The sequence below is a fragment of the Chiloscyllium plagiosum genome, unplaced genomic scaffold (genome assembly GCF_037043375.1).
Source record: "Chiloscyllium plagiosum isolate Xiang-an unplaced genomic scaffold, Cpla_swu_hap1 HiC_scaffold_1, whole genome shotgun sequence".
Lineage (NCBI taxonomy): Eukaryota > Metazoa > Chordata > Chondrichthyes > Orectolobiformes > Hemiscylliidae > Chiloscyllium > Chiloscyllium plagiosum.
Genome location: NW_028270139.1, coordinates 178,483,226 through 178,510,137, shown reverse-complemented (window position 1 = coordinate 178,510,137; position 26,912 = coordinate 178,483,226). Strand labels below are relative to the sequence as shown.

The window sequence follows — 26,912 nt, the reverse complement described above, 5'->3', positions numbered from 1 at the left end:
ACAATTGTTCCCAATTTATACTCCACAGCTCCTGTCTAATAGCAGTATAATTTCCCTTCCCCCAATTAAATACCTTCCCATACTGTCTGCTCCTATCCCCCTCCCCCAATTAAATACCTTCCCATACTGTCTGCTCCTATCCCTCTCCCCCAATTAAATACCTTCCCACACTGTCTGCTCCTATTCCCCTCCCCCAATTAAATACCTTCCCATACTGTCTGCTCCTATCCCCCTCCCCTAATTAAATACCTTCCCATACTGTCTGCTCCTATCCCTCTCCATGGATATGTTAAAGGTAAGGCAGTTGTAGTCACTGTCACCGTAATGTTCTGCCACTGAGAGATCTGACACCTGGCCTGGCTTGTTGCCAAGCACAAATCCAAATCCTTTTGGCCTATCGATATGAATAAGAAAGGTTTAGAAGAATATGGACCAAATGCTAGCAAATGGGAATAGATTAATTTTGGACAGTTGGTTGGCATGGACAAGTTGGACCAAACAGTCTGTTTCCATGCTGTACATCTCTGACTCGATGAGAAACTCCAATATAAGCAGCAGCTCCCCTCTGTCGAAGGTCACTGCTGATGGAGCACAATGAAAAATGACAGGCAAGAGGTTTAGAGAGAACGAAAAGAAAACATTTCTCACGAGGATCGTGGATATCTGGAATGCATTGCTTAAAAGAGTGTTTTTCACTTATTCACTCGTGGAGGTGGGCATCACTGTCACGGCCATTGAGAAGGTGGAGGTGAGCTCCTTCTTGAATTGCTGCAGTCCACCTGCTCTGTGTTGATGTACAGTGCCTTTGGGAGGGAATTCCAGGACTTTGTCCATCTACAAGGACAAGTGTAGCAGATACATGTCAATACCACCTCCTGTAAATTCCAACCTAAAGGGATTGTGGATCAACTTAAAACAGATGGACTGTAACGGTACAAGAAGGCAGCTCACCAGCACATTCTCAAGGACAATTAGGGATGGGGAATAAATGCTGGGTCCAGGCAGAAATGCCCATCTCCCACAAGTGTACATAAAAAAAGCTCACTGTGTAACTGTACTGGGATATGTTTGTTCAGCAGGGTAAGCGTCACTCACAGTATAACTGTACTGGGGTGTGTTTATGCAGCAGGGTGAGGGTCACTCACTGTGTAACTGTACTGGGATGTGTTCATTCAGCAGGGTGAGGGTCACTCACAGTATAACTGTACTGGGGTGTGTTTATTCAGCAGGGTAAGGATCACTCACTGTGTAACTGTCCTGGAGTGTGTTTATTCAGCAGGGTGAGGGTCACTCACTGTGTTACTGTACTGGGATGTGTTTATTCAGCAGGGTGAGGGTCACTCACTGTGTAACTGTACTGGGATGTGTTTACTCAGCAGGGTGAGGGTCACTCACTGTGTAACTGTACTGGGATGTGTTTATTCAGCAGGGTGAGGGTCACTCACTGTGTAACTGTACTGGGATGTGTTCATTCAGCAGGGTGAGGGTCACTCACTGTGTTACTGTACCGGGATGTGTTTATTCAGCAGGGTAAGGATCACTCACTGTGTAACTGTACTGAGATGTGTTTATTCAGCAGGGTGAGGGTCACTCACAGTATAACTGTACTAGGATGTGTTTACTCAGCAGGGTGAGGGTCACTCACTGTGTAACTGTCCTGGAGTGTGTTTATTCAGCAGGGTGAGGGTCACTCACTGTGTTACTGTACTGGGATGTGTTTATTCAGCAGGGTGAGGGTCACTCACTGTGTAACTGTACTGGGATGTGTTTACTCAGCAGGGTGAGGGTCACTCACTGTGTAACTGTACTGGGATGTGTTTATTCAGCAGGGTGAGGGTCACTCACTGTGTTACTGTACCGGGATGTGTTTATTCAGCAGGGTAAGGATCACTCACTGTGTAGCTGTACTGAGATGTGTTTATTCAGCAGGGTGAGGGTCACTCACAGTATGACTGTACTGGGGTGTGTTTATTCAGCAGGGTAAGGATCACTCACCGTGTTACTGTACTGGGATGTGTTTATTCAGCAGGGTGAGGGTCACTCACTGTGTAACTGTACTGGGATGTGTTTACTCAGCAGGGTGAGGGTCACTCACTGTGTAACTGTACTGGGATGTGTTTATTCAGCAGGGTAAGGGTCACTCACAGTATATTCAGCAGGGTGAGGGTCACTCACTGTGTAACTGTACTGGGATGTGTTTATTCAGCAGGGTGAGGATCACTCACTGAGTAACTGTACTGGGATGTGTTTATTCAGCAGGGTAAGGGTCACTCACAGTATATTCAGCAGGGTGAGGGTCACTCAGTGTGTAACTGTCCTGGGTTGTGTTTATTCAGCAGGGTGAGGGTCACTCACTGTGTAACTGTACTGGGATGTGTTTATTCAGCAGGGTGTAGGACACTCAGTTTATATCTCTTTCTGGGGCATTATGTGTTGAGCAGGGCATGAGGTATATAATCTGTAGGTACAGGGTTTCTGTTAATTAAATGATTGTTGAGTGTTTTCTGTCTCTGTCTCTGTCTCTGTCTCTGTGTGTATCTCTCTCTCTTCCAGTGCTCTGATCATTTTCAATAATCGAACTTATATTATTGAACCTCTTGAGGGTGATGAAAGTGGCCGACATGTTGCCTACAGAGCTGAAGAATTCTCTCGAGTGTCCACTAACTGTGGAGTTAAACATTCTGTCCAGGAGTTAACCATCACTGATCGTTTTCTGCCTCAGCCAAGGGTAAGTGATAAACATAGCAATTAACTGAGTCAAAGCAACATATGTCAGTACTTTACCTTGCAAAAATTCTGCCTAATCAGGCCATGTACCTTCTACTTGATAATAATTAGAATATTTTTCACTATGTTCTCTTAAAAGAAAAGAATTTCATGATAATATTTGTGGTCCATCACTAATTGCCGTGATCAAGGTGTCAATGAGCTGTCTTCTACAAATGCTGCAGTTCCCACACTTCAGAAGGAGCTTCCAGGAGGTTTTGAGTTGAAAAGGGATAATCTTTGGACAAATGTCTTATGATTTCAATCAGATGCAACTTGCCATTTTTAAACATTTGCACTAAAACTCTGACGTAACTGTTCAGGGTACATTATCAATGGTAATATCTTGGCCAATATCAGACCAGCTGCTGATCAATCAGCACCCTGTTTCTCGTGCACTACAAATTATTGTTCCCTTTGGAATTCGGTATTTTTGCGTTTTGCATTTGGCCACTGGTGAGGTACCAGAGGACTGGAGAATAGCCAATATTGTCCCATTGTTTAAGAAAAGTAGAAAGAATAATCCAAAAAACATTACAGGCCTGTGAGCCTCACATCAGTGGTAGGGAAAGATTTTTAAAAAGATTCTCAGGGACTAGATTTATATGATTTTAATGATAGACAGAATGGTATTGTGGAGGGGGTGTGGAGGTCGTGCCTCACTAACTTTGTCGATGTTTTTGAGGAGATGACAAAGGTGATTGATGAGGGAAAAACAGTTAATGCTGTCGACATGGACTTCAGTAAAGCCTTTGACAAGGTCCCTCATGGCAGACTGGTACAAAAGGTGAAGTCACATGGTATTGGATGAGCTGGTAAGATGGATGCAGGAAGAGCTTAGTCATTGGATACAGAGACTAGTGGTGGAAGGACGTTTTTCAGAATGGAAAGCTGTGACTAATGATATTCCACAGGAATCAGTGCTGAGACCTCTGCTGTTCATGACCTTTATAAATGATTTGGAGGAAGACATAGCTGGTCTAATTAGTAAGTTTGCGAATGATACAAAGATTGGTGGCGTTGCGGATCATAAGAGGATTGTCAGAGGATACAGCAGGATATAGATGAGTTGGAGGCATGGGCAGAAAAATGGCAGATGGAGTTTAATCTGGACAAATGTGGGGTGTTGCATTTCGGAAGGTCAACTACAGGTGGAAATTATACAGCGAATGGTAGAACCCTTATGAGTATTGATATGCAGAGGGATCGGGGTGCAGATCCACAAATCACTGAAGGTGGCAGCGCAGGGAGATAAGGGCCTGTGGCATGCTTACCTTCATTGGAAGGGCTTAAAAATGTGTTGCTGGAAAAACGCAGCAGGTCAGGCAGCATCCAAGGAGCAGGAGAATTGACGTTTCGGGCATAAGCCCTTCATTGGAAGGGGCATTGATGATAAGGATAGGCAAGTTATGCTGCAGCTTTATAGAAATTTAGTTGGGCCACACTTGGAATATTGTGTACAGTTCTGGTCACCCCACTACCAGAAGGATGTGGATGCTTTGGAGAGGGTACAGAAAAGGTTTACCAGGATCTTGCCTGGTCTGGGGGATTTTAACTATGAAGAAAGATGGAATAGACTAGCTTTGTTCTCACTGGAATGCAGGAGGTTGAGAGGTGATCCGATGGAAGTTTAAGAGATTGTGAATGGCATGGATAGAGTGGGATTTTTGAGGGTTTTTTTCCCCAGGTGGAGAGGTTAATTACTGAGGACACAGGTTCAAGGTGCAAGGCTGTGGGTGCAGTTTAAAAGAGATGTGCAAGGCAAGTTTTTCACACAAAAGGTGGTGAGTGTCTAGAATGTGCTGCGAGAGGTGGTGATGGGGGAAGTGGATGCTTGTGGATATGCTGCCAATCAAGGGAAGCGCTGCTGTGTCCTGGATGGTGTGATGCTTCTTGTGTGTTGTTGGAGCTGCATCTGGTGAGGCAAGTAGGGAATATGCCATTACACTCCTGACTTGTGCCTTGTTGATTGTGGCTGAAAATGTGTTGCTGGAACAGCGCAGCAGGTCAGGCAGCATCCAGGGAATAGGAGAATCGACATTTCGGGCATAAGCCCTTCTTCAGGCTTAAGCCCGAAATGTCGATTTTCCTGTTCCCTGGATGCTGCCTGACCTGCTGCGCTGTTCCAGCAACACATTTTCAGCTCAGATCTTCAGCATCTGCAGACCTCACTTTCTCCTTGTTGATTGTGGACAGGCATTGGGAGTCAGGAGGTGAGTTCCTCACCGCACGATTTCTAGCCTCTGACCTGCTCTTGTAGCCGGCGTCCTTATGTGGGGAATGGTAACCCCCGCCCAGAATGGTAATGGGGGGGGTTCAGTGATAAAAACACCATTAAATGTCAAGGAATGGTGGTTAGGTTATGTCTTATTAGTGATAGTCATTACCTGACATATGTGTGGCATGAATGTTATTTGCTACTTTGATTTAATTTTATTTATTTAATATATTGAGGTCACATGTACCTAAGGACAGTGAAAAGCTTTGTTTCTGAGCAGTACAGGCAAATTATAGTGAGCAAGACTATATAGATAATAGGGTGCTTAGACAGAGTGAGGCATACAGATTATACTGCACAGGTAGTGTCTGAAGTAAGATCAGCATTGCCAAGATCAACATTATTTGAAGTTAGATAGTCTCTTCATCAGTCTAATGCTGGCAGGGAACCTGCTGCTACGTGTGTTCAAGTGTCTGTATCTTCTGCCTGATGGAAGAGGTTGAGGGAGAAGGGCAACACAGTGGCTCAATGGTTAGCACTACTGCCTCACAGCAATAGAGATCTAGGTTTCATTCCACCTCGAAGCGACAATCTGTTGAAGTTTGCATGTTCTCCCCGTTTGCGTGGGTTTCCTCTGGATGGGCCAATTTTCTTCCACAGTCCAAAAATGTGCAGGTCAGGAGAGTTCGCCATGGAAAATGCAGGATGATACGGGTAGTGGTGGGGCTGGCTGAGATGATTATCGGCGGTTTGGTGTGGACTCAATGAGCCGAATAGCCTGCTTCCACATTGTAGGGATTCTATGAAAGTATTACTTGGATGAGAGGAGTCGTTGCTGAAATTGACAACCTTTCTGCAGTAACGAGGAATGTAAATGGAGTCCACGGATGGGAGGGTGGATACCGTGTTGGTCTGGGCTGTGCACACAACCTTCTGTAGTTTCTTACGGTCCTGGGCAGAGCTGTTACCGTATCAGGCCGTTATACACCCGGACAGTCTACTCTCAATGATGTATCTGTAGAAGTTGGTGAGGGTCCTTATGGACATGCTGAATATCCTGAGCTGCCTGAGGAAGAAGAGGCGTTGTTGTGTCTTCTTAAACATCACATCTACGTGGGAAATCCAGGATAGGTTGTCAGTTATTGTCACTCCGAGGAACGTGATGCTCTCCACCCTCTCAACCTCTGCTCTGTTGATGTAGATGGGGGTGTGTTTACCACCTTTCTCTCTGAAGTTAATGATGGTTCTTTCATTTTGCTGAAGTTGGGAGAGAGGTTGTTCTCATTACACCACATCACCAAGCCCTCTATCTCCCTTTTCTATTCTGACTCGTTGTTGTTAGATGTCCATCCTCCCACGGTGCTGTCATCAGCGATCATGTAGATAGAGTTTGTTCAGAGTTTGGCCACACAGCTGTGGGTGTACAGGGAGTACAGGAGGGGGCTGTGAACACAACCTTGGGGGGCTCCAGTGTTGAGGGTCCTCGTGGAGGAGGTGCTGTTGTCTATCCTCACTGCCTGCGGTCTGTGGGTCAGGAAGCTGAGAATCCAGCTGCGGGGGGTGGGGGGGGAGGAGCTGAGACCAAGGTCTCAGAGTTTTGAGATCAGTCTGGAGGGGATGATGGTCCTGAAGGTGGAACTGGAGTCAATGAGCAGGAATCTGGTGTTCTTGTTTCAAGGATGAGTGCAGGGTGAGGGAAACGACATCCACTGGGGACCTGTTACAACAGTCGGTATATTGTAGGGGATCGAGGCAGGGGGAGACTGGAGCCGATGTGGACCATGACCAGTTTCTCGAAGCACTTCATGGAGGTCCAAGCCACTGGGTGGCAGTCAGTAAGGCACATTGCATGTGCTTCCTTAGGTACTGGGATGATGGTGATTGTCTGGAAGCAGGGAGGGAGATGTTGAAGATGTCAGTGAATCCCTCTGCCAGCTGGTTCACACAGGATCTAAGTGCATGGTCGGAGGCTCCCTCTGGGCCTATCCCTTTCCTTGGGTTGTCTCCCAGGAAGACTGATCTGACATCTGCAGCGGTTACCGAGGGAACAGGTGTGTCTGGGTCTGTCGGGGCAGCTGACACCGTGACACTGGCATTCTGCTCAGAGACAGCATTGAATACATGGAGCATGTCAGAGAGGGATAGTCTGGGTCTGCTATCTTGCTCTGCTTCATTTTCTATCCCGTTCTGTTGTGTACGCCTTGCCACAGGCAATGGGTGTCTGTATGTTTGGTTTGAGCCTCTAACGTGGTCCAGTACTGCCTCCCAGCATCTCTGATGGCTTTGTGGAGTTGTATCTGGATTTCTTGTAGAGGCTGGATCGCTCGATTTGAATGTAGCACTCCTGGTTTTGTGTAGGGAGTGGATTTCCTGGCTCATCCAAGGTTTCTGGTTGGGGAATACATGAACTGACTTGAATGATTCCTGTCAGCTGATCACCCTCCTCATCTCCATGTAATGACTCACTTATTCACTCAAAGACTTGATCATTATGTTTCAGACAATACCTTGCACAGTGATATTTGGATACAGACCTATAAAAACATGCGTTCATCATTCTTTGGTTATTTCTCAAGCTCATGCACCTCCTGTTCCCACCCCAGTCCTGCTTTCTGTCTTAAATTGGTGCAGAGTAAAATATTTCTCAGGCTGTTTAGAATCCCTACATGGTGGAACAGGCCCTTCAGCCCGACAAGTCCACACCGACCCTCCAGAGAGTATCCCACCCAGACCCATGCCCTACAGAACACTATGGGTAATTTAGCACAGTCAGTTCACCTAGCCTACACAGCTTTGCATTGTGGGAAACTGGAGGAAACCCACACAGAGAATGTGCAAACTCCACACACAGTTTCCAGCCCAAGGCTGGAATCGAACTGGGGTCTCTGGCACTGTGAGGTAACAGTGCTCACCACTGAGCCACCGTGCTGCCGTTTTAGATTCCCCTGTCCACTGGGGAAGAGCTGTCCACTGTCTACCTTATCTCTGCCTGTCATGATTTCATAGACCTCTATAAGATCACCGCTCAGTCTCCTACGCTGCAAGGAAAAGAGGCCGGCCTATCCAACCTCTCCTTACAACACAAACCTTCCAGTCCAGGTATATCCTTGGAAATCTTTTCCACCATTATAGAGGTCTATAAAATCATGAGGGGCATGGACAGGATAAATAGACAAAGTCTTTTCCCTGAGGTGGGGGGTTCCGGAACTAGAGGGCATAGGTTTAGGGTGAGAGGGGAATGATAGAAAAGGGTCTGAAGGTGCACGTTTTTCACTCAGAGGGTGGTACGTGTATGGAATGAGCTGCCAGAGGAAGTAGTGAAGGCTGGTACAATTGCAACAGGCATCTGGATGGGTATATGGTAGGGCAATCAAAATAGCACGCAATACTCTTAATGTGGCCTTACCAACATCTTATACAGTTGCAACAAGACATCCCATCTCCTGTATTCAATGTGAGGTTATGTTGCGGCTGTCCAGGACATTGGTTCGGCCACTTTTGGAATATTGCATGCACTTCTGGTCTCCTTCCTATCGGAAAGGTGTTGTGTAACTTGAAAGGGTTCAGAAAAGATTTATAAGGATGTTGCCAGGGTTGGAGGATTTGAACTACAGGGAGAGGCTGAACAGGCTGGGTCTGTTTTCCCTGGAGCGTCGGAGACTGAGGGGTGACCTTATAGAGGTCTATAAAATCATGAGGGGCATGGATAGGATAAATAGACAAAGTCTTTTCCCTGAGGTGGGGGGTTCCGGAACTAGAGGGCATAGGTTTAGGGTGAGAGGGGAATGATATAAAAGGGTCTGAAGGGGCACGTTTTTCACTCAGAGGGTGGTATGTGTATGGAATGAGCTGCCAGAGGAAGTAGTGAAGGCTGGTACAATTGCAACAGGCATCTGGATGGGTATATGAATAGGAAGGGTTCAGAGGAATATGGGCCAAATGGTTGCAAATGGGACTAGATTGAGTTGGGATATCTGGTCGGCATGGACGAGTTGGACTGAAGGATCTGTTTCCGTGCTGTGTATCTCTCTGACTGTCATGAGTCTGACCAATGAAAGCTTCCATGCTAAAAGTTGACTTCAGCATATTGTCGACTTATGACTCAATTTTCAAAGAGTGATTAACCTGTATCCCTAGATCTCTTTGCTCTACAACACTTTCCAGGGTCCTACCATTGACTGTAAGTCCTACCCAGGTTTGTCTTCCCAAAATGCAACATCTTGCATTTCTCTAGATTAAACTCCCTCTGACATTCCTCAGGCCCAGTTGATCAACCTCTTCCTGCATTCCCAGATAACCTTAGAATTAGAATCCCTACAATATGGAAACAGACCCTTCGACCCAACAAGTCCACACTGACCCTCCGAAGGTGGGTCCTTTGCCCCACTATCCTATGTTTACCCCTGACAAATGCACCTAACCTGCACATCCCTGAACACTATGGGCAATTTCGCATGGCCAATTCACCTAACCTGCACAGCTTTGGATTGTGGGAGGAATTGAATTGAACTTATTTGTTGTCATGTGTACAGAGGCACAGTGAAAAAGCTTTGTCGTGCAAGCAAACCAGAGCAAGCCCACGCAGTCACAGGGAGAATGTGCAAACTCCAATTCAACAGTTGCCCGAGACTGGAATCGAGCCTAGGTCCCTGATGCTGAGGCAGTAGCGCTAATCACTGAGCCACTGTGCCACCTTCTTTAGGTGTCTACTATAGAATCCAATCTCAGTGTCATCTGCAAACCTACGAACCATACTCCTCAGTTCTCATGTAAATTAATTACATAAATATTGAGTAACAGTGGACACAGCACCAATCCTTGTGGCACAATGCTGATCACAAGCCTCCAGTCTGAAAAACAAGTTTCCACCATCATCCTCTGTCTTCTACCATCAAGACAATTTTGTATCCAATTGGCAGGCCCTCCCTGGATTCTGTGGGATTTACCCTTACTCAGGGCTGTTGTTGGTTGCACCGGGACATTGATAGGATGCAGAGCTAGGCTGAGAAGTGGCAGATGGAGTTCAACCTGGAAAAATGGAAGGTTGAATTTGAATGCAGATTACAGGGTTAAAGGCAGGATTCTTGGCAGTGTGGAGGAACAGAGGGATGTTAGGGTCCACGTCCATGGATCCCTCAAAGTTGCCACTCAAATTGATAGGATTATTAAGAAGGCGTATGGTGTGTTGGCTTTCATTAGCTGGGGAATTGAGTTTAAGAGCCGCAAGGTTACACTGCAGCTCTATAAAGCCCTGATTAGACCACACTTGGAATATGTGGGCATTAGGGTTGCTCAATGCAGCCTCACAGTGCCAGGGACCCAGGTTCAATTCCAGCCTGGGGTGACTGTCTGTGTGGAGTTTGCACATTCTCCCCGCATCTGCATGGGTGCCCTCTGGATTCTCCAGTTTTCTCCCGCAGTCCAAAGATGTGCAGGTTAGGTGAATTGGCCATGCTAAATTGCCAGTAGTATTCAGGGATGTATAGTTTAGGTGCATTCGCCAGAGGAAATGTAGCACAATATGGTAGGGTAATGGGTCTGGGTGGGATACTCTTCAGAGGGTTGGTATGGACTTGTTGGGCCAAAGGGCCTAATTCTAATTGTGTTCAGTTCTGATTGCCTCATTATAGGTAGGATGCGGAAGCTTTAGGGAGGGTACAGAGGAGATTTACCAGGATGCTGCCTGGACTGGAGGGCATGTCTTATGAAGGGCTTTTCTCATTGGAGAGAAGAAGGATGAGAGGTGACATGATAGAGGTGTACATGATGATGAGAGGCATAGACAGAGTAGATAGGCAGAGACCTTTTCCCAGGGTGGAAATGTCTATCACAAGGGATGTAATTTTAAGGTGATTGGAGGAAGGTTGAGGGGAGATGTCAGAGGTAAATTCCTTACACAGAGAGTGGTGGGTGTGTGGAATGGTGGGAGTAGAGTCAGATAATTAGAGGTATTTAAGTGACTCTTGGATAGACACATGGATGATAGTAAAATGAGGCGTATGTAGGTTAGTTTGATTTTAGAGTAGGCTAAGAGGTCGGCACAACATCGAAGACTGAAGGGCCTGTTCTATGCTGTACTATACTGTTCTATGTTCAACCATGTTTCCTGTCACTAATTAGTTCATTTTCTTCTTAATGTGCATAATGTCTTGTCCCTCTGTATCTTCTCCAAGAGCTTCCCCACCAGACATCAGGCTCACTGGCCTAGAATTTCCTGGATTATCCCTGTTTCCATTCATAATCCCTTGTAAAATCTCTTTGGACTCTTCTCTACCTTATCTGCCAAAGTTATCTTATGTCCCCTTTTAGCCCTCCTGATTTCTCCCTTAAGTGTACCTTCTGTACTCCTCAAGGGATTCACTTGATCCCAGCTGTCTCTACCTGTCATATGCCTCCTTTTTCTTGACCAGGGCCTCAATAACTCTAGTTATCCAGAGTTCCCTACTCCTGCCAGCCTTACCATTCACTCTAGAACATAGAATGTAGAACAATACATTGCAGAACATACCCTTCGGCCATTGATGTTCCCCTGACTTGTGAACTATTCTCAGCTCGTCCCCCTACACTATCCCATCATCATCCATGTGCTTATCCAAGGACTGCTTACATCTCCCTAATGTGGCTGAGTTGGCTACAAGGGCATTCCACTCCCTTACTACTCTCTGAGTAAATAACTTGCCTCTGACATCTGATTTAAATCTATCACCCCTCAATTTGTAGTTATGCTCACTCATATAAACTGACATCATCATCCTAGGAAAAATACTTTCACTGTCTACCCTATCTAATCCTCTGTTCATCTTGTATGTCTCTATCAAATCCCCTCTTAGCCTTCTTCTCTCCAATGAGAACAGACTCAAGTCTCTCAGCCTTTCCTCATCAGACCTTCCCTCCAGACCAGGCAACATCCGGTAAATCTCCTCTGCACCTTTTCCAATGCTTCCACATCCTTCCTGTAATGGGGCGACCAGAACTGTACACAATATTCCAAGTGTGGCCGCACTGGCGTTTTGTATAGTTGCAGCATGATATTGTGGCTCCGGAACTCAATCCCTCTACCAATGAAACCTAACACACCGTATGCCTTCTTAACAGCACTATCCACCCGTGTGGCAACTTTCAGGGATCTATGCACATGGACTACAAGATCCCTTTGCACATCCACACTACCAAGAATCTTTCCACTGACCAAGTACTCTGCCTTCCTGTTATTCTTCCCAAAATGTGTCACCTCACATTTAACTGCATTGAACTCTATTTGCCACATCTCAGCCCAATTCTGCAGTTTATCCAAGTCTAACCGGAACACGCTGGCCCTGAACCCTCATTAACTCACTTTGGAAAACCTCCCATTTAGTAAATGTCCCTTTGCCTGCCAACACACTCCCTAGATCAGCTTTTGAAAGTTCCTGTCTAAGACCATTAAATTTGCCTTGCCTCAATTTAGAAGTTTAACTTGTGGACCAGACCTATCATTTTTCAAAGCTGTTTTAGAACGAATAGAATTCTGGTCACTGTTCCCAGAACACTACTTTTACTTGCCCTGTCTTATTTCCAAAAAGGAGGTCAAGTTTTGGGCCCTTCTCGAGGTGAGCCATCTACATACTACACAAGAACTTCTTCCTGAACTTCTCTCCATCCAAGTCCTTAATAGTATGGTAGTCCCATTCAATGTACCCTGTCAAAATTGTTCATAATTTTGAACACCTCAATAAGGCCATCTCTCTGTTCCAAGGAGAATAAGGCCAATTTCTCTTTTCTTTCCTTCTAAAGCCACTCATTCCTGATATCATTCTAGTAAATCTCCTTTGAATTCTCCCCACGTCTTTTACATCCTTTGTTCAATAACAGGTGTCTAGAACTGAACACAATACTCTAAATGTGACCTAAACAATGATTTGTAGAGGTGTAGTATCACCTCCTTGCTTTTATACTCTACGCTTCTAGTTATAAACCCAAGGATCCTGTAAGCCTTCGAAACAACTGTTACAACTTGCCTAGTCATCTTCAGAGAATCATGTAAGTGAATCCTGAGGTCCCTCCCCTCAAAGTTATACCATTGAGCCTGCATTATCTCTCTGTGATTCTTTTCTCTGAATTCATTTCCTCACATATCTCTGCACTGAAATCATCTGCCAGGTGTCTGCCCATTTAGCTAACTTGTCAATGTCCCTCTGAAGTCACTCAGAATCATCCTCACAATTCACTATTCTTCCTGGTTTAGTATTATGTGCAAATCTGGACCAGATGGACTACACCCCAGGGATCGAAAGGAGATAGCTGAAGAGATAGTGGAGGTACTAGTGGTAATCTTTCAGGAATTGCTAGAATCTGGAAGGATCCCAGACAGTATTGGAACGATGTTGTGAAACTTGAAAGGGTTCAGAAAAGATTTACAAGGATGTTGCCAGGGTTGAAGGATTTGAACTGTAGGGAAAGGTCGAATAGGCTGGGGCTGTTTTCCCTGGGGCGTCGGAAGCTGAGGGGTGATAGATGTTTATAAAATCATGAGGCACATAGATATGGTAAATAGACAAAGTCTTTTCCCTGGGGTCGGGGAGTCCAGAACTGGAGGGCATAGGTTTAGGATGAGAGGGGAAAGGTATAAAAGAGACCTATGGGGCAACTTTTTCACATAGAGGGTGGTACGTGTATGGAATGAGCTGCCAGAGGATGTGGTGGAGGCTGGTACAATTGCAACATTTAAGAGGCATTTGGATGGGTATATGAATAGGAAGGGTTTGGAGGGATATGGGCCGGGTGCTGGCAGGTGGGACTAGATTGGGTTGGGATATCTGGTCGGAATGGACAGGTTGGACTGAAAGGTCTGTTTCGTACTGTACACCTCTCTGACTCTATGACAGGAAAATCGCCAACGTGGCACCCTGTTCAAAATGGAAGTAAGGCAAAAGATGGAAAACTACAGACCGATAAGCTTGACCTTGGGCGTGGGTAAGATTCTGGAATCCATTGTGAAGGATGAGATTTCTGAATACTTGGAAATGTATGGCAAAATAGGGCAGAGTTAGCATGGTTTTATCAAGGGGAGGTCACGCCTGACAGATCTGCTCACATTCTTTGAGGAAGTAATGAACAGGTTAGACCAAGGACAGCCAATGAATGTCATCTACTGGGACTTCAAGAAGGCCTTTGACAAGGTGCCACACAAGAGGCTGCTGAATAAGATAAGGGCCCATGGTGTCAGAGGCAAGGTACTAGCATGGATAGAAGCTTGGCTGTCTGTCAGGAAGCAGAGGGTGGGGATAAAAGGGACTTTCTCAGGATGGCAGCCTGTGACGTGGTGTTCTGCAAGGCTCAGTGTTGGCACCATAACCTTTCACTTTATACATTAATGATCTAGATGAAAGAACTGAGGGCATTCTGACTATGTTTGCAGGTGATACAAAGGTAGGTGGAGGGACAAGTAGTATTGAGGAGGTGGGGAGGCTGCAGAAGGATTTGGACAGGTTAGGAGAGTGGGCAAGAAAATGGCAGCCGAGTACAATGTGGGAAAGTGTGGGGTCATGCACTTTGGTAGGAAGAACAGAGGCATGGAGTATTTTCAAAATGGGGAGAAAATTCAGAAATCTGAGGAGCACAGTGACTCGGGAGTTCTAGTCCAGGATTCTCTCAATGTTACCTTGCAGATTGAGTCAGTAATTGGAAAGGCAAATACAGTGATGGCATTTATTTTGAGAGGACTTGAATATAAAAGCAGAGATAGCCCTTCCTGAAGAAGGGCTTATGCCCGAAATGTCGATTCTCCTGTTCCCTGGATGCTGCCTGACTTGCTATGCTTTTCCAGCAACACATTTTCAGCTCTGATCTCCAGCATCTGCAGACCTCACTTTCTCCTATAAAAGCAGGGATGTACTTCTGAGGCTGTATAAGGCTCTGGTCAGACCATATTTGGAATGTTGTGTGCAGTTTTGGGCCCCATATCTCAGGAAGAATGTACTGACCCTGGAGTGTGTTCAGAGGAGGTTCATGAGAACGGCCTCGGGAATGAAAAGCTGAACATATGAGGAACGTTTGAGGACTCTGGGGTTGATACTCGATGGATTGGAGAAGGATGAGGGGGATCTAATTGAAACATACAGAATACTGAATGGCCTGGACAGAGTAGATGTTGGGCAAATGTTTCCATTAGTTGGAGAGACTTGGACCTGAGGGCACAGCTTTAGAGTAAAAGGGAAGACCTTTTAGAATGGAGATAAGGGGAAACTTCTTTAGCCAGAGAGTGGAGAATCGATGGAATTCACTGCCACAGAAGGCTGTGGAGGCCACGTCAATGCGTATATTTAAGATGGAGATAGACGGGTTCTTTAGGATCAAGGGGATCAAGAGTTACAGGGAAAAAGCTGGAGAATGGGGTTGAGAAACTTATCAGCCATGATTGAAGGCAGAGCAAACCTGCTGGGCTGAATGGCTAAATTGCTGTTCCTGCATATTATGGTCTTAAATTTAGAGGTCTTACCCTCACTAACCATCTCCAAGTTGTTTCCATAAATCAGAAGGAGCAAGGTTCCCAATACAGACCCCAGGGGATGGATGGATTGACGAGCCCCAGGCTGAGGATCCTGAACGCTACCTACTCCGCTGCTGCCACCTTGAACTAACCTTTACTCACCAACCTGCCATGTGGCACTGTATCAATGCTTTCAGAACATCTCAAACTGACAACATCCTCAGGATAAGGTTGTTAAGAAGGCATATGGTGTGTTGGTGCTTATTGGTAGATGAATTGAGTTTCAGAGCCATAAGGTCATGTTGCAGCTGTACAAATAACTGTTGTGGCCACGACTGGAGTATTGCATACAGTTCTGGTCAGTGCATTACAGGGAGGATGTGGAAGCTTTGGAAAGGGTGATGAGGACATTTACTGGGTTGGTGACTGGTATGGAGGGAAGGTCTTATGAGGCACGGCTTAGGGACTTGTGGTTGTTTTCATGAAAGAGAAGAAGGTTGAGAGGTGACTTAATTGAGAGATATCTTCTCAAATCTTCTCAAAACTCACTGAGACATATAAGATAACCAGAGGCTTAGATAGGGTGGACAGTGAGAGCCTTTTTCCTCAGATGGTAATGGCTAGCATGAGGGGACATAGCTTTAAATTGAGGGGTGATAAATATAGGACAGATGTCAGAGGTAGTTTCTTTACTCAGAGAGTAGTAGGGGCGTGGAACACACTGTTTGCAACAGTAATAGACTCACCAACATTAAGGGCATTTAAATGGTCATTGGGTAAACATATGGATGATAATGGAATAGTGTAGATTAGATAGTTCCACAGGTTAGCGCAACATCGAGGGCTAAAGGGCCTGGTACTGCGCTGTAATGTTCTATGTTTCGCCTACCTGTATCCAGTGCCTGTGTCACCTTGTCAAAAACTGAATTAAATTTGTCAGACAAGCCCTGCCCCTTGACAAAGCTATGCTGACTGTCCAGAATTCATGTATTTTTCTCTGAGAGTATATTTGCCTTATCCTGTATTATAACCTCCATCCGTTTCCCCATTTTTGATGTCATTTGACAGGTCTGGCATTTCCTCAGTTATCCAAGAGTCATAGAGTCATAGGGATATATAGCATTAAAACAGACCCTTCGGCCCAACCCGTCCATGCCGACCATATATCCCAACCCAATCTAGTCCCACCTGCCAGCACCCGGCCCATATCCCTCCAAACCCTTCCTATTCATCCACCCATCCATATGCCTCTTAAATGTTGCAATTGTACCAGCCTCCACCACTTCCTCTGGCAGCTTATTCCATAAATGCACCACCCTCTGCATGAAAATGTTGCCCCTTAGGTCTCTTTTATATCTTTCCCCTCTCACCCTAAACCTATGCCGTCTAGTTCTGGACTCCCCCACCCCAGGGAAAAGACTTTGTCTATTTATCCTATCCATGACCCTCATAATTTTGTAAACCTCTATAAGGTCACCCCTTAGCCTCCGACGCTCCAGGGAAAACAGCCTGTTCAGCCTCTCCCTGTAGCTCAAATCCTCCAACCCTGGCAACGTCCTTGTAAATCTTTTCTGAACCCTTCCAAATTTAACAACACCATTCCGATAGGAAGGAGACCAGAATTGCACGCAATATTCCAACCAATGTCCTGTACAGCCACAACGTGACCTCCCAACTCCTGGACTCAATACTCTAACCAATAAAGGAAAGCATACCAAATGCCTTCTTCACTATCCTATCTGCCTGTGACTCTATTTCAATGAGCTATGAATCTGCACTCCAAGGTCTCTTTGTTCAGCAACACTCCCTAGGACCTTACCATTAAGTGGATCAGTTCTGCTAAGATTTGCTTTCCCAAAATGCAGCACCTCGCATTTATATGAATTAAACTCAATCTGCCACTCCTCACCCCATTGGTCCATATGGTCCAGATCCTGTTGTAATCTGAGGTAACCCTCTTCGCTGTCCACTACACCTCCAATTTTGGTGTGATCTGCAAACTTACTAACTGTACCTCTTATTGCTCACATCCAAATCATTTATGTAAATGACAAAAAATAGAGGACCCAGTACCGATCCTTGTGGCACTCCACTGGTCACAGGTCTCCAGTCTGAAAAACAACCCTCTACCACCACCCTCTGTCTTCTACCTTTGAGCCAGTTCTGTCCAAATGTCTAGTTCTCCCTGTATTCCACGAGATCTAACCTTGCTAATCAGTCTCCCATAGGGAACCTTGTTGTACACCTACTGAAGTCCATATAGATCACATCTACCGCTCTGCCCTCATTAATCCTCTTTGTTACTTCATCAAAACACTCAATCAATTTTATGAGACATGATTTCCCATGCACAAAACCATGTTGACTATCTGTAATTAGTCCTTGCCTTTCCAAATACATGTACTTCCTGTCCCTCAGGATTCTCTCCAACAACTTGCCCATCACCAACGTCAGGCTAACCGGTCTATAGTTCCCTGCCCATCTTAAACAGTGGCACCACGTTTGCCAACCTCCAGTCTTCCGGCACCTCACCTGTAACTATCGATGATACAAATATCTCAGCAAGAGGCCCAGCAATCACTTCTCTAGCTTCCCACAGAGTTCTTGGGTACACCTGATCAGGTCCTGGGGATTTATCCACTTTTATGCATTTCAAGACATCCAGCACTTCCTCCTCTGTTATCTGGACATTTTGCAAGATGTCACCATCTATTTCCCTACAGTCTATATCTTCCATACCCTTTTCCACAGTAAATACCGATGCAAAATACGAATTTAGTATCTCCCCCATTTTCTGTGGCTCTGCACAAAGACCATCTTGCTGATCTTTGAGGGGTCCTATTCTCTCCCTAGTTATCCTTTTGTCCTTAATGTTTTTGTGAAAACCCTTTGGATTCTCTTTAACCCTATTTGCCAAAGCAATCTCATATCCCTTTTTGCCCTCCCGATTTCCCTCTTAAGTATACTCCTATTTCATTTATACTCTTCTAAGGATTCACTCGATCTATCCTGTCTATACCTTACATATGCTTCCTTGTTTTTGTTAACCAAGCCCTCAATTTCTTTAGTCATCCAGCATTCCCCATACCTACCAGCCTTCCCTTTCACCCTGACAGGAATATACTTTCTCTGGATTCTCGTTATCTCATTTCTGAAGGCTTCCCATTTTCTAGCCATCCCTTTACCTGTGAATATTTGCCCCCAGTCAACTTTCGAATGTTCTTGCCTAATACCACCAAAATTGGCCTTTCTCCAATTTCGAACTTCAACTTTTAGGTCTGGTCTATCCTTTTCCTCATTATTTTAAATCTAATAGAAATATAATCATTGGCCCCAAAGTGATCCCCCACTGACACCTCAGTCACCTGCCCTGCCTTATTTCCCAAGAGTAGGTCAAGTTTTTTTTTATAGATTACATTACAGTGTGGAAACAGGCCCTTCGGCCCAACACCGACCCGCCGAAGCGTAACCCACCCATACCCCAACATTTACCCCTTACCTAACACTACGGGCAATTTAGCATGGCCAATTCACCTGACCTGCACATCTTTGGACTGTAGGAGGAAACCGGAGCACCCGGAGGAAACCCACGCAGACACGGGGAGAACGTGCAAACTCCACACAGTCGGTCACCTGAGGCGGGAATTGAACCCGGGTCTCTGGTGCTGTGAGGCAGCAGTGCTAACCACTGTGCCACCATGCCGCTTTTGCACCTTCTCTAGTAGATACATCCACATACTGAATCAGAAAATTGCCTTGTACACACTTAAATTCCTCTCCATCTAAACCCTTAACACTACGGCAGTCCCAGTCGATGTTTGGAAAGTTAAAATCTCCTACCATAACTACCCCATTATTCTTACAGATAGCTGAGATCTCCTTACAAGTTTGTTTCTCAATTTCCCTCTGATCACCTACCCTGCATATCTGCGGACTCATCTCTCTCTACAGACTTGCTGACTTTCTCCAGGTTTTACTTTCCTTCATAATTATTTGTTACTTTAAGAGCAGAAATTTGTGGAATGGGAACCAAATGAGGAGGTTGGTGGACAGGAGGGAGGTAGTAACCAAAGCCTATAAGGAACTAGATAATGAAGTCAGTGTGACTAAGGGGACGAGGACACAGGGAGCAGAGGATGAACGCAAGGGACTGGTGATCTGAGGGGCATTTATTTTAATGTGAGGAGTATAGTCAGTAAGGCAGATAAACTTAGGGCTTGGATTGGTACCTGGGAGTATGATATTATTGCTATTTCTGAGACATGGTTGAGGAAATGGCAAGATTGGCAACTAAATATCCCAGGTTATAGATGCTTCACGGGGATAGAGATGGAGGTAAAAGGGGTGGAGGAGTTGTATTACTGGTCAGAGAGGATATCGCAGCTGTGCTTAAGGAGGGCACAATGGAGGACTCAAGCAGTGAGGCAATATGGACAGAGCTCAGAAATAGGAAGGATGCAGTAACAATGTTGGGGCTGTACGACAGGCCTCCCAACAGCGAGAGTGAGATAGATTTTCCAAACATTGACTGGGATTCACTTAATGTTTGAGGTCTAGATAGAGCAGAATTTGTAAGAATCATCCAAGAGGGTTTTCTAGATCAGTATGTAAATGGTCCAACTCAGGAAGGTGGCATTGAGGTTTCAGTAGGGGATTACTTTGGAAATAGTGATCATAATTCCTTAGGTTTTAGAATACTCATGGACAAAGACGAGAGTATTCCTAAAGGAAGAGCGCTAAATTGGGGCAAGGCCAACTCTACCAAAATTTGGCAGGAGCTAGAGAATGTAGATTGGGAGCAGCTGTTTGAAGGAAAATCCAAATTTGATATGTGGGAACCTTTTAAAGAGAAGTTGACAAGAGTTCAGGACATATATATCCCTGTGAAAACGAGGTATAGAAATGGCAAGATTACAGGATCATGGAAGACAGGTGATATTGTGAGACTAGCTAAGAGGAAAAAGGTCTAAGTGACTGAAGTCAGACGTAGCTTTGGAAGAATATCAGTAATGCAGGACTGATCTGAATTGAGGAATTAAGAGAGCTAAAAGGGATCATGGGATATCCCTAGTGAGCCGGGTTAAGGAAAGCCCCAAAGCCTTTCATTCATATATAAGGAGCAAGAGGGTAACTAGGGAATGGGTTGGCCCACACAAGGACAAAGGAGGAAGGTTATGCGTGGAGTCATAGAAAATGGGTGAGATTCTTAATGAGTACTTTGCGTTGGTATTCACCGAGGAGAGGACATGATGGATGTTGAGGTTAGGGATAGATCTTTGATTACTCGAGGTCAAGTCAGCATAAGGAGGGAGGAAGTGTTGGGCATTCTAAAAGGCATTAAGGTGGACAAGTCCCCAGGTCCAGATGGGATCTATCCCAGGTTACTGAGGGAAGTGAGAGAGGAAATAGCTGGGGCTTTAATCTTTGCAGCATTCTTGAACACGGGGGAGGTCTTGGAGACTGGAGAATTGCTAATATTGTCCCCTTGTTTAAGAAGGGTAGCAGGGAAAATCCAGGTAATTACAGACCTGTAAGCCTGACGTCAATATTTGGGAAGCTACCGTAGAAGATACAAAGGGATAGGGTATATACCCATTTGGAAGAAAATGGGCTGATCAGTGATAGGCAGCCCATGCAGGGAAGGTTCCCCATGGTAGGCTGATGATGAAGGTGAAGTCTCATGGAGTCTACGGTGATCTACTGAGATGGATAGAGAACTGGCTGGGCAACAGGGGACAGAGAGTAGTAGTGGAAGGGAGCTTCACATGGAGACCTGTGCTGGGACCACTGTTGTTTGTGATATACATAAATGATTTGGAGGAAGGTAAAGGCGGTCTGATTAGAAAGTTTGCAGATGACAGTAAGATTGGTGGAGTAGCAGATAGTGAAGGGGACTGTCAGAGAATGCAGCAGAATATAGGTAGGTTGGAGAGTTGGGCAGAGAAATAGCAGATGGAGTTCAATCTGGACAAATGTGAGGTAATGCATTTTGGAAGATGCAATTCAAGAGTGAACTATACAGTAAATGGAAAAGTCCTGGGAAAAATTGATGTACAGAGTGATCTGAATTGTCAGTTCCATTGTTCCCTGAAAGTGGCATCGCAGGTCAGTCAAGTGTTCAAGAAGGCATACGGCATGCTTTCCTTCATTGGATGGGGTATTGAGTAAAAGAGTTGGCAGGTCTTATGACTTTGGTTTGACAACATTTGGATTAATGCAAAAGGATGTGGATGCTTTGGAGAGGGTGCAGAGGAGGTTCATCAGGATGTTGCCTGGTATGGAGGGCAGTAGCTATGAAGAGAGGTTGAGTAGATTAGGATTATTTTCATTGGAAAGAAGGAGGTTGAGGGGGGACCTGATTGAGGCCAACAAAATCATGAGAGGTATCGGCAGGCTGGATAGCAAGAAGCTTTATCCCAGAGTGGGGGAATCAATTACTCGGGGTCACGAGTTCAAAGTGAGAAGGGAAAAGTTTAGGGGAGATATGCATGGAAAGTCCTTTATGCAGAGGGTGATGGATGCCTGGAACATGTTGCCAGCGGAGTTGGGAGGGCAGGAACAATAGCATCATTGAAGATTTATCTAGGCAGATACATGAATGGGCAGGGAGCAGAGGGATTCTTAGAAAATAGGCAACAGGTTTAGACAGAGGATCTGGGTCAGTGCAGACTTGGACAGCCAAAGGGCCTGGTCCTGTGCTGTACCGTTCGTTGCTCTGTAGTTAGCAGACCAAACTGAATAAAATATTTATCTGTGAAAAGTTTGATTCATGCAATTTGTCTTGTGATTAGTTTCCTCCCAGTGAAAACCAGTTGTATGTTTTCATCTCAAACTGACTGAGAGATTCTTTTTTTCCAGGTTCAGAAGGTTGTACTGAGAGAGATAAAATATCTCGAGACGGTGTTTGTGGCAGACAAACAGTTGGTGAGTTTTTTTAATGTATTCACAAGATGTGGATGTCGCTGGCTGCCCGTCCCTAGTTGCCCTTGAGAAGGTGGGGGTGAACGGCATTCTAGAACCACTGCAGTCCATGTCTGTAGGGTAGACCCACAATGCCCTTAGAGAGGGAATTCTAGGATTTTGACCCAGCAACAGCAAAGGAATGGCAATGCATTTCCAAGTCAGGATAGTAAATGGCTTGGAGAGGAACTTAAAAGTGGTGGTGTTCCCATATATCTGCTGCCTTTGTGCTTCTAGATTGAAGTGGTTATGGATTTGGAAGGTGCTGTCTGAGAATCTTTGGTGAATTTCTGCAGTGCAACTTGGAGATAGCACACACTGCTGCTCCTGAGTGTCCATGGTGGAGGGAGTTGATGTTTGTCGATGTGCTGCCAATTGAGCAGGCTGCTTTTTTCTGGATGGTGTCAAACTTGATTGAGTGTTGTTGGAGCTGCACCCATCCAGGCAAGTTGGGAAGATTCCATCACACTCCTGACTTGTGCCTTTTAGATGGTGGATAAACTCTGGGGAGTCAGGAAGCGAGTTACTTGCTGCAGTATTCCTAGACTCTGACCTGCTCCTATAGCACACTCTCGACTCTGGTTTCCAGAGTCTGCAGTCCTCACTTTCTCCTTGATGCCTCAGTTAATCGAATGCAGCCTTGATGTCAAGGAAAAGTGATGAATTTTGGAAGGTCGGACTTGTAAACTGAATATAGGATTAAAGACAGGATTCTTGGCAGTGTGGAAGAACAGGGGGATCTGGGTGTGCAAGTACATAGATCCCTCAAAATTGCCACCCAAATGGATAGGGTTGTTAAAAAAGCATATGGTGTTTTGGCTTTCATTAACAGGGGGATCGGGTTTAAGAGCCGTGAGGTTTTGCTGCAGCTCTACAAGTCCCTGGTGAGGCCACACTTGGAATATTGTGTCCAGTTCTGGTCACCCTACTATAGGAAAGACAGAGGCTTTGGAGAGGGTGCAAAGAAGATTTACCAGGATGCTGCCTGGACTGGAGGGCTTGACTTGTGAAGAGAGGTTGACTAAGCTTGGACTTTTCTCTCTGGAGAGAAGGAGGAAGAGAGGTGACCTGATCAAGATGTACAAGGTAATAAGAGGAATAGATAGTGTCAATAGCCAGAGACTTTTCCCCAGGGCAGGATTGACTGGCACGAAGTGTCATAGCTTTTAGATATTAGGAGAAAGGTATAAAGGAGACGTCAGAGGTAGGTTCTTTACGCAGAGAGTTGTGAATGCATGGAATGTGTTGCCAGCGGTGGTGGTGGAAGCAGAGTCATTAGGGACATTTAAACGACTGCTGGACATACACATGGATAACAGTGAGTTGAGGGGTGCGTAGGTTACGTGATTTTATTTTACATTAGGATTAATCCTCGGCCACAACATCGTGGGCCAAAGGGCCTGTTCTGTGCTGTACTTTTCTATGTTCTATAAATTTCTACTCTGCTGTGCAAGGGAACTCTTTAGTATGGAAGGATTTTGTGGCTGGGATCAGGTATGGGATAGTGAAATTTGTGATTGAATGATCAATGAGCATTTGTTTTCTTTTCAGTTCGAGAAACATAGGAGTAGAGATGCTACAGTGAGGCACTTGCTTTCTGTTGCCAATACATTGGACATGGTGAGTGTGGAGAGATTTTAAATCAAACTGTTTCAACCTTTGATAACACACCTCTGGAGTGGGTGGCAGTTGCTGCCTGCCCTCCTTTATCAATGATAGGGACACTACCTCAGGAGGTTTCCTATTGAATATGGAGCTGTGTTCACACTGATGAAAAGTTCACCTTTCCCTTCCATTTCTCTCATTCATTCATTCATTTTTAATGGGTTGTGTGCATTGCTGGCTGGGCCAGTATTTATTGTCTATCACTAGTTGCCCTTTGAGAAGGTGGGGGTGAGTTGCCTTCTTGAACCGCTGCAGTCCATGTGCTATAGATTGACCCACAATGCCCTGAGGGAGGGAATTCCACGATTTTGACCCAATGACATGAAGGAACGGTGATATATTTCCAAGTCAGGATGGTGAGTGGCTTGGAGGGGAACAGGAAGGCAATGCCAAGCGATATTATTGCTCGAAACCCAGAAACTATTAATCCAGAAACCCAGAATAATGTTTTGGGGACTCAGGCTCGAATCCCACCATGGCAAATGGTGGAATTTCAATTCAATAAAAGAAGTCTGGAATTAAGAGTCGACTGATGACCAAGAAACCATTGTCAATTGTCAGAAAAAACCCATCTGGTTCATAACTGTTGTTTGGGTAAGGAAATCTGCCATCCTTACCTAGCCTGGCCTACATATGACTCCAGAGCCACAGCATTGTGGTTGACTCTCAACTGAAAGTCCCAACAAAGAAATGGAACTGGAAGGACCACCTGGCATCGAACTTGGAACCGGAAAAGACAACGGCAAAAACACAAACAGCCCGGTTGACCATGCAAAGTCCTCCTAACCAAAACCTGGGGGCTAGAGTTGAAATTGGGAGAGCTGTCTCTCAGACTGGTGAAACAACAGCCTGACACAGTCATACTCTCAGAATCATACCTTACAGACAATGTCCCAGACCCCACCATCACCATCCCTGGACATGCCCTGTCCCACCTACAGGAATGACCCAGCAGAGGGGGGGAAGCACAGTGGATACAGTCGGGAGGGAGTTGCCCTGGGAATCCTCAACATTGACTCCAGACCCCATGAAGTCTCATGACTTCAGGTTAAACACGAGCAAGGAAACCCCCTGCTGATTACCACCTACCGCCCTCCCTCGGCTGATGAATCATTACCCCTCCAAGTTGAACAACACTCAGAGGAAGCACTGAGGGTGACAAGGTCACAGAATGTACTCTGGGTGGGGGATTTCAATGTCCCACCACCAAGAGTGGTTCGGCAGTAGCATTACTGATCGAGCTGATCGATCCTAAAGGACATTGCTTCTAGACTGGGTCTGAGGCAGATGGGGAGGGAACCAACAAGAGGGAAAGCCATATTGACCTCATGCTCACCAATCTCTGGCTGCAGGTGTATCTGACCATGACAGTATTGGTGAGAGTGACCGCCGCACTGTCCTTGTGGAGACAAAGTCCCACCTTCACATTGAGAATACCATCCATTGTGTTGTGAGGCACTGTCACCCTGCTAAATGGGACAGACTTCAACAGATCTAACAACTCAGGGCGGGGCATCCATGAGACACTGTGGGTCATCAACAGCAGCAGAACTGTGCTCCAGCACAATCTGTAACCTCATGGCCTGGCATATCCCCCACTCAACCATTACCACCAAGCCAGGGAATCAACACTGGTTCAACGGAGAATGCGGGAGGGCATGCCAGGAGCAGCACCAGGCAGACCTGAAGATGAGGTGTCAGCCTGGTGAAGCTACCAAACACGAATACTTATGTGCCAAATGGCATAAATAGCAAGTGATAGACAGAGCTAAGCGATCCCACAACCAACAGATCAGACCTCATTAGACTCAAAATGTCAGCTCTTTTCTCTCCTTACAGATGCTGCCAGACCTGCTGAGATTTTCCAGCATTTTCTAGTTTGGTTTCAGATTCCAGCATCCGCAGTAATTTGCTTTTATTTAGATCAGATCTAAGTTCTGCAGTCCTTTGACATCCAGTCATGAATAGTGGGGGGCAATTAAACAGCTCACTGGAGGAGGAGGTTTCACAAATATCCCCATCCTCAATGATGATGGAGCCCAGCCCAGATAAGGCTGATGCATTCACAACAATCTTCAGTCAGAAGTGCCAAGTGGATGATCCATCTCAGGCTCCTCCAGTGATCCCCAGCATCACAGACACCAGTCTCCAGCCAATTTAATTCACTCCACATGATATCAAGAAACAGCTGGGGACACTGGTTACTGCAAAAGCTATGGGCCCTGATTACATTCTGGCAATAGTACTGAAGACATGTGCTCCAGAACTTGCTCCCCTGGCCAAGCTGTTTCAGTACAGTTACAACACTGGCATCTACCCAACAATGTGGGAATTTGCCCAGGTACGTCCTGTTCATAAAGAAACAGGACAAATCCAACCTGATCAATTACCACCCCATCAGCCTACTCTCCACGTAAAGTGACGGAAGGGGTCATCAACAGAGCTATCAAGCAACATCTGCTCAGCAATAACCTGCTCAGTGACACCCAGTTTGGGTTCCCCCAGGGTCACTCAGCTCCTGACCTCATTATAGCCTTGGGTCAAACATGGACAAAAGAGCTGGTTTCCAGAGGAGGGGAGAGGGACAGCCCTGACATCAAGGCTGCATTCAACCGAGTGTGGCATCAAGGAGCCTGGATGAAACTGGAATCAATGGGTATCAGGGGCAAACACTCCCCTGGTTAGAGTCAAACCTGAGACATAGGAAGATGGTTGCGGTTGTGGAAGGTCAGTCATCTCAGCTCCAGGACATCTCTGCAGGAGTCCCTCAGGGTAGTGTCCTATGCCCAACCATCTTCAGCTGCTTCATCAATGACCTTCCCTCCATCATAAGGT

The 26,912-nt window shown here is 45.7% G+C and overlaps 1 protein-coding gene across 1 annotated transcript in view; it reads left to right on the top strand.

The window, feature by feature from the left end:
- The window catches only part of LOC148152301 (disintegrin and metalloproteinase domain-containing protein 8-like), a 151,995-nt gene extending 127,942 nt beyond the window's left edge, over positions 1–24,053 (top strand). Inside the window, exons 8-10 of the mRNA XM_087986162.1 lie at positions 2,554–2,728; positions 22,311–22,376; positions 23,964–24,053. Coding sequence (XP_087842288.1) covers positions 2,554–2,728; positions 22,311–22,376; positions 23,964–24,053 — 331 coding nt within the window. The remainder of the gene's footprint in view (positions 1–2,553; positions 2,729–22,310; positions 22,377–23,963) is intronic.
- Positions 24,054–26,912: the final 2,859 nt, after the last annotated feature.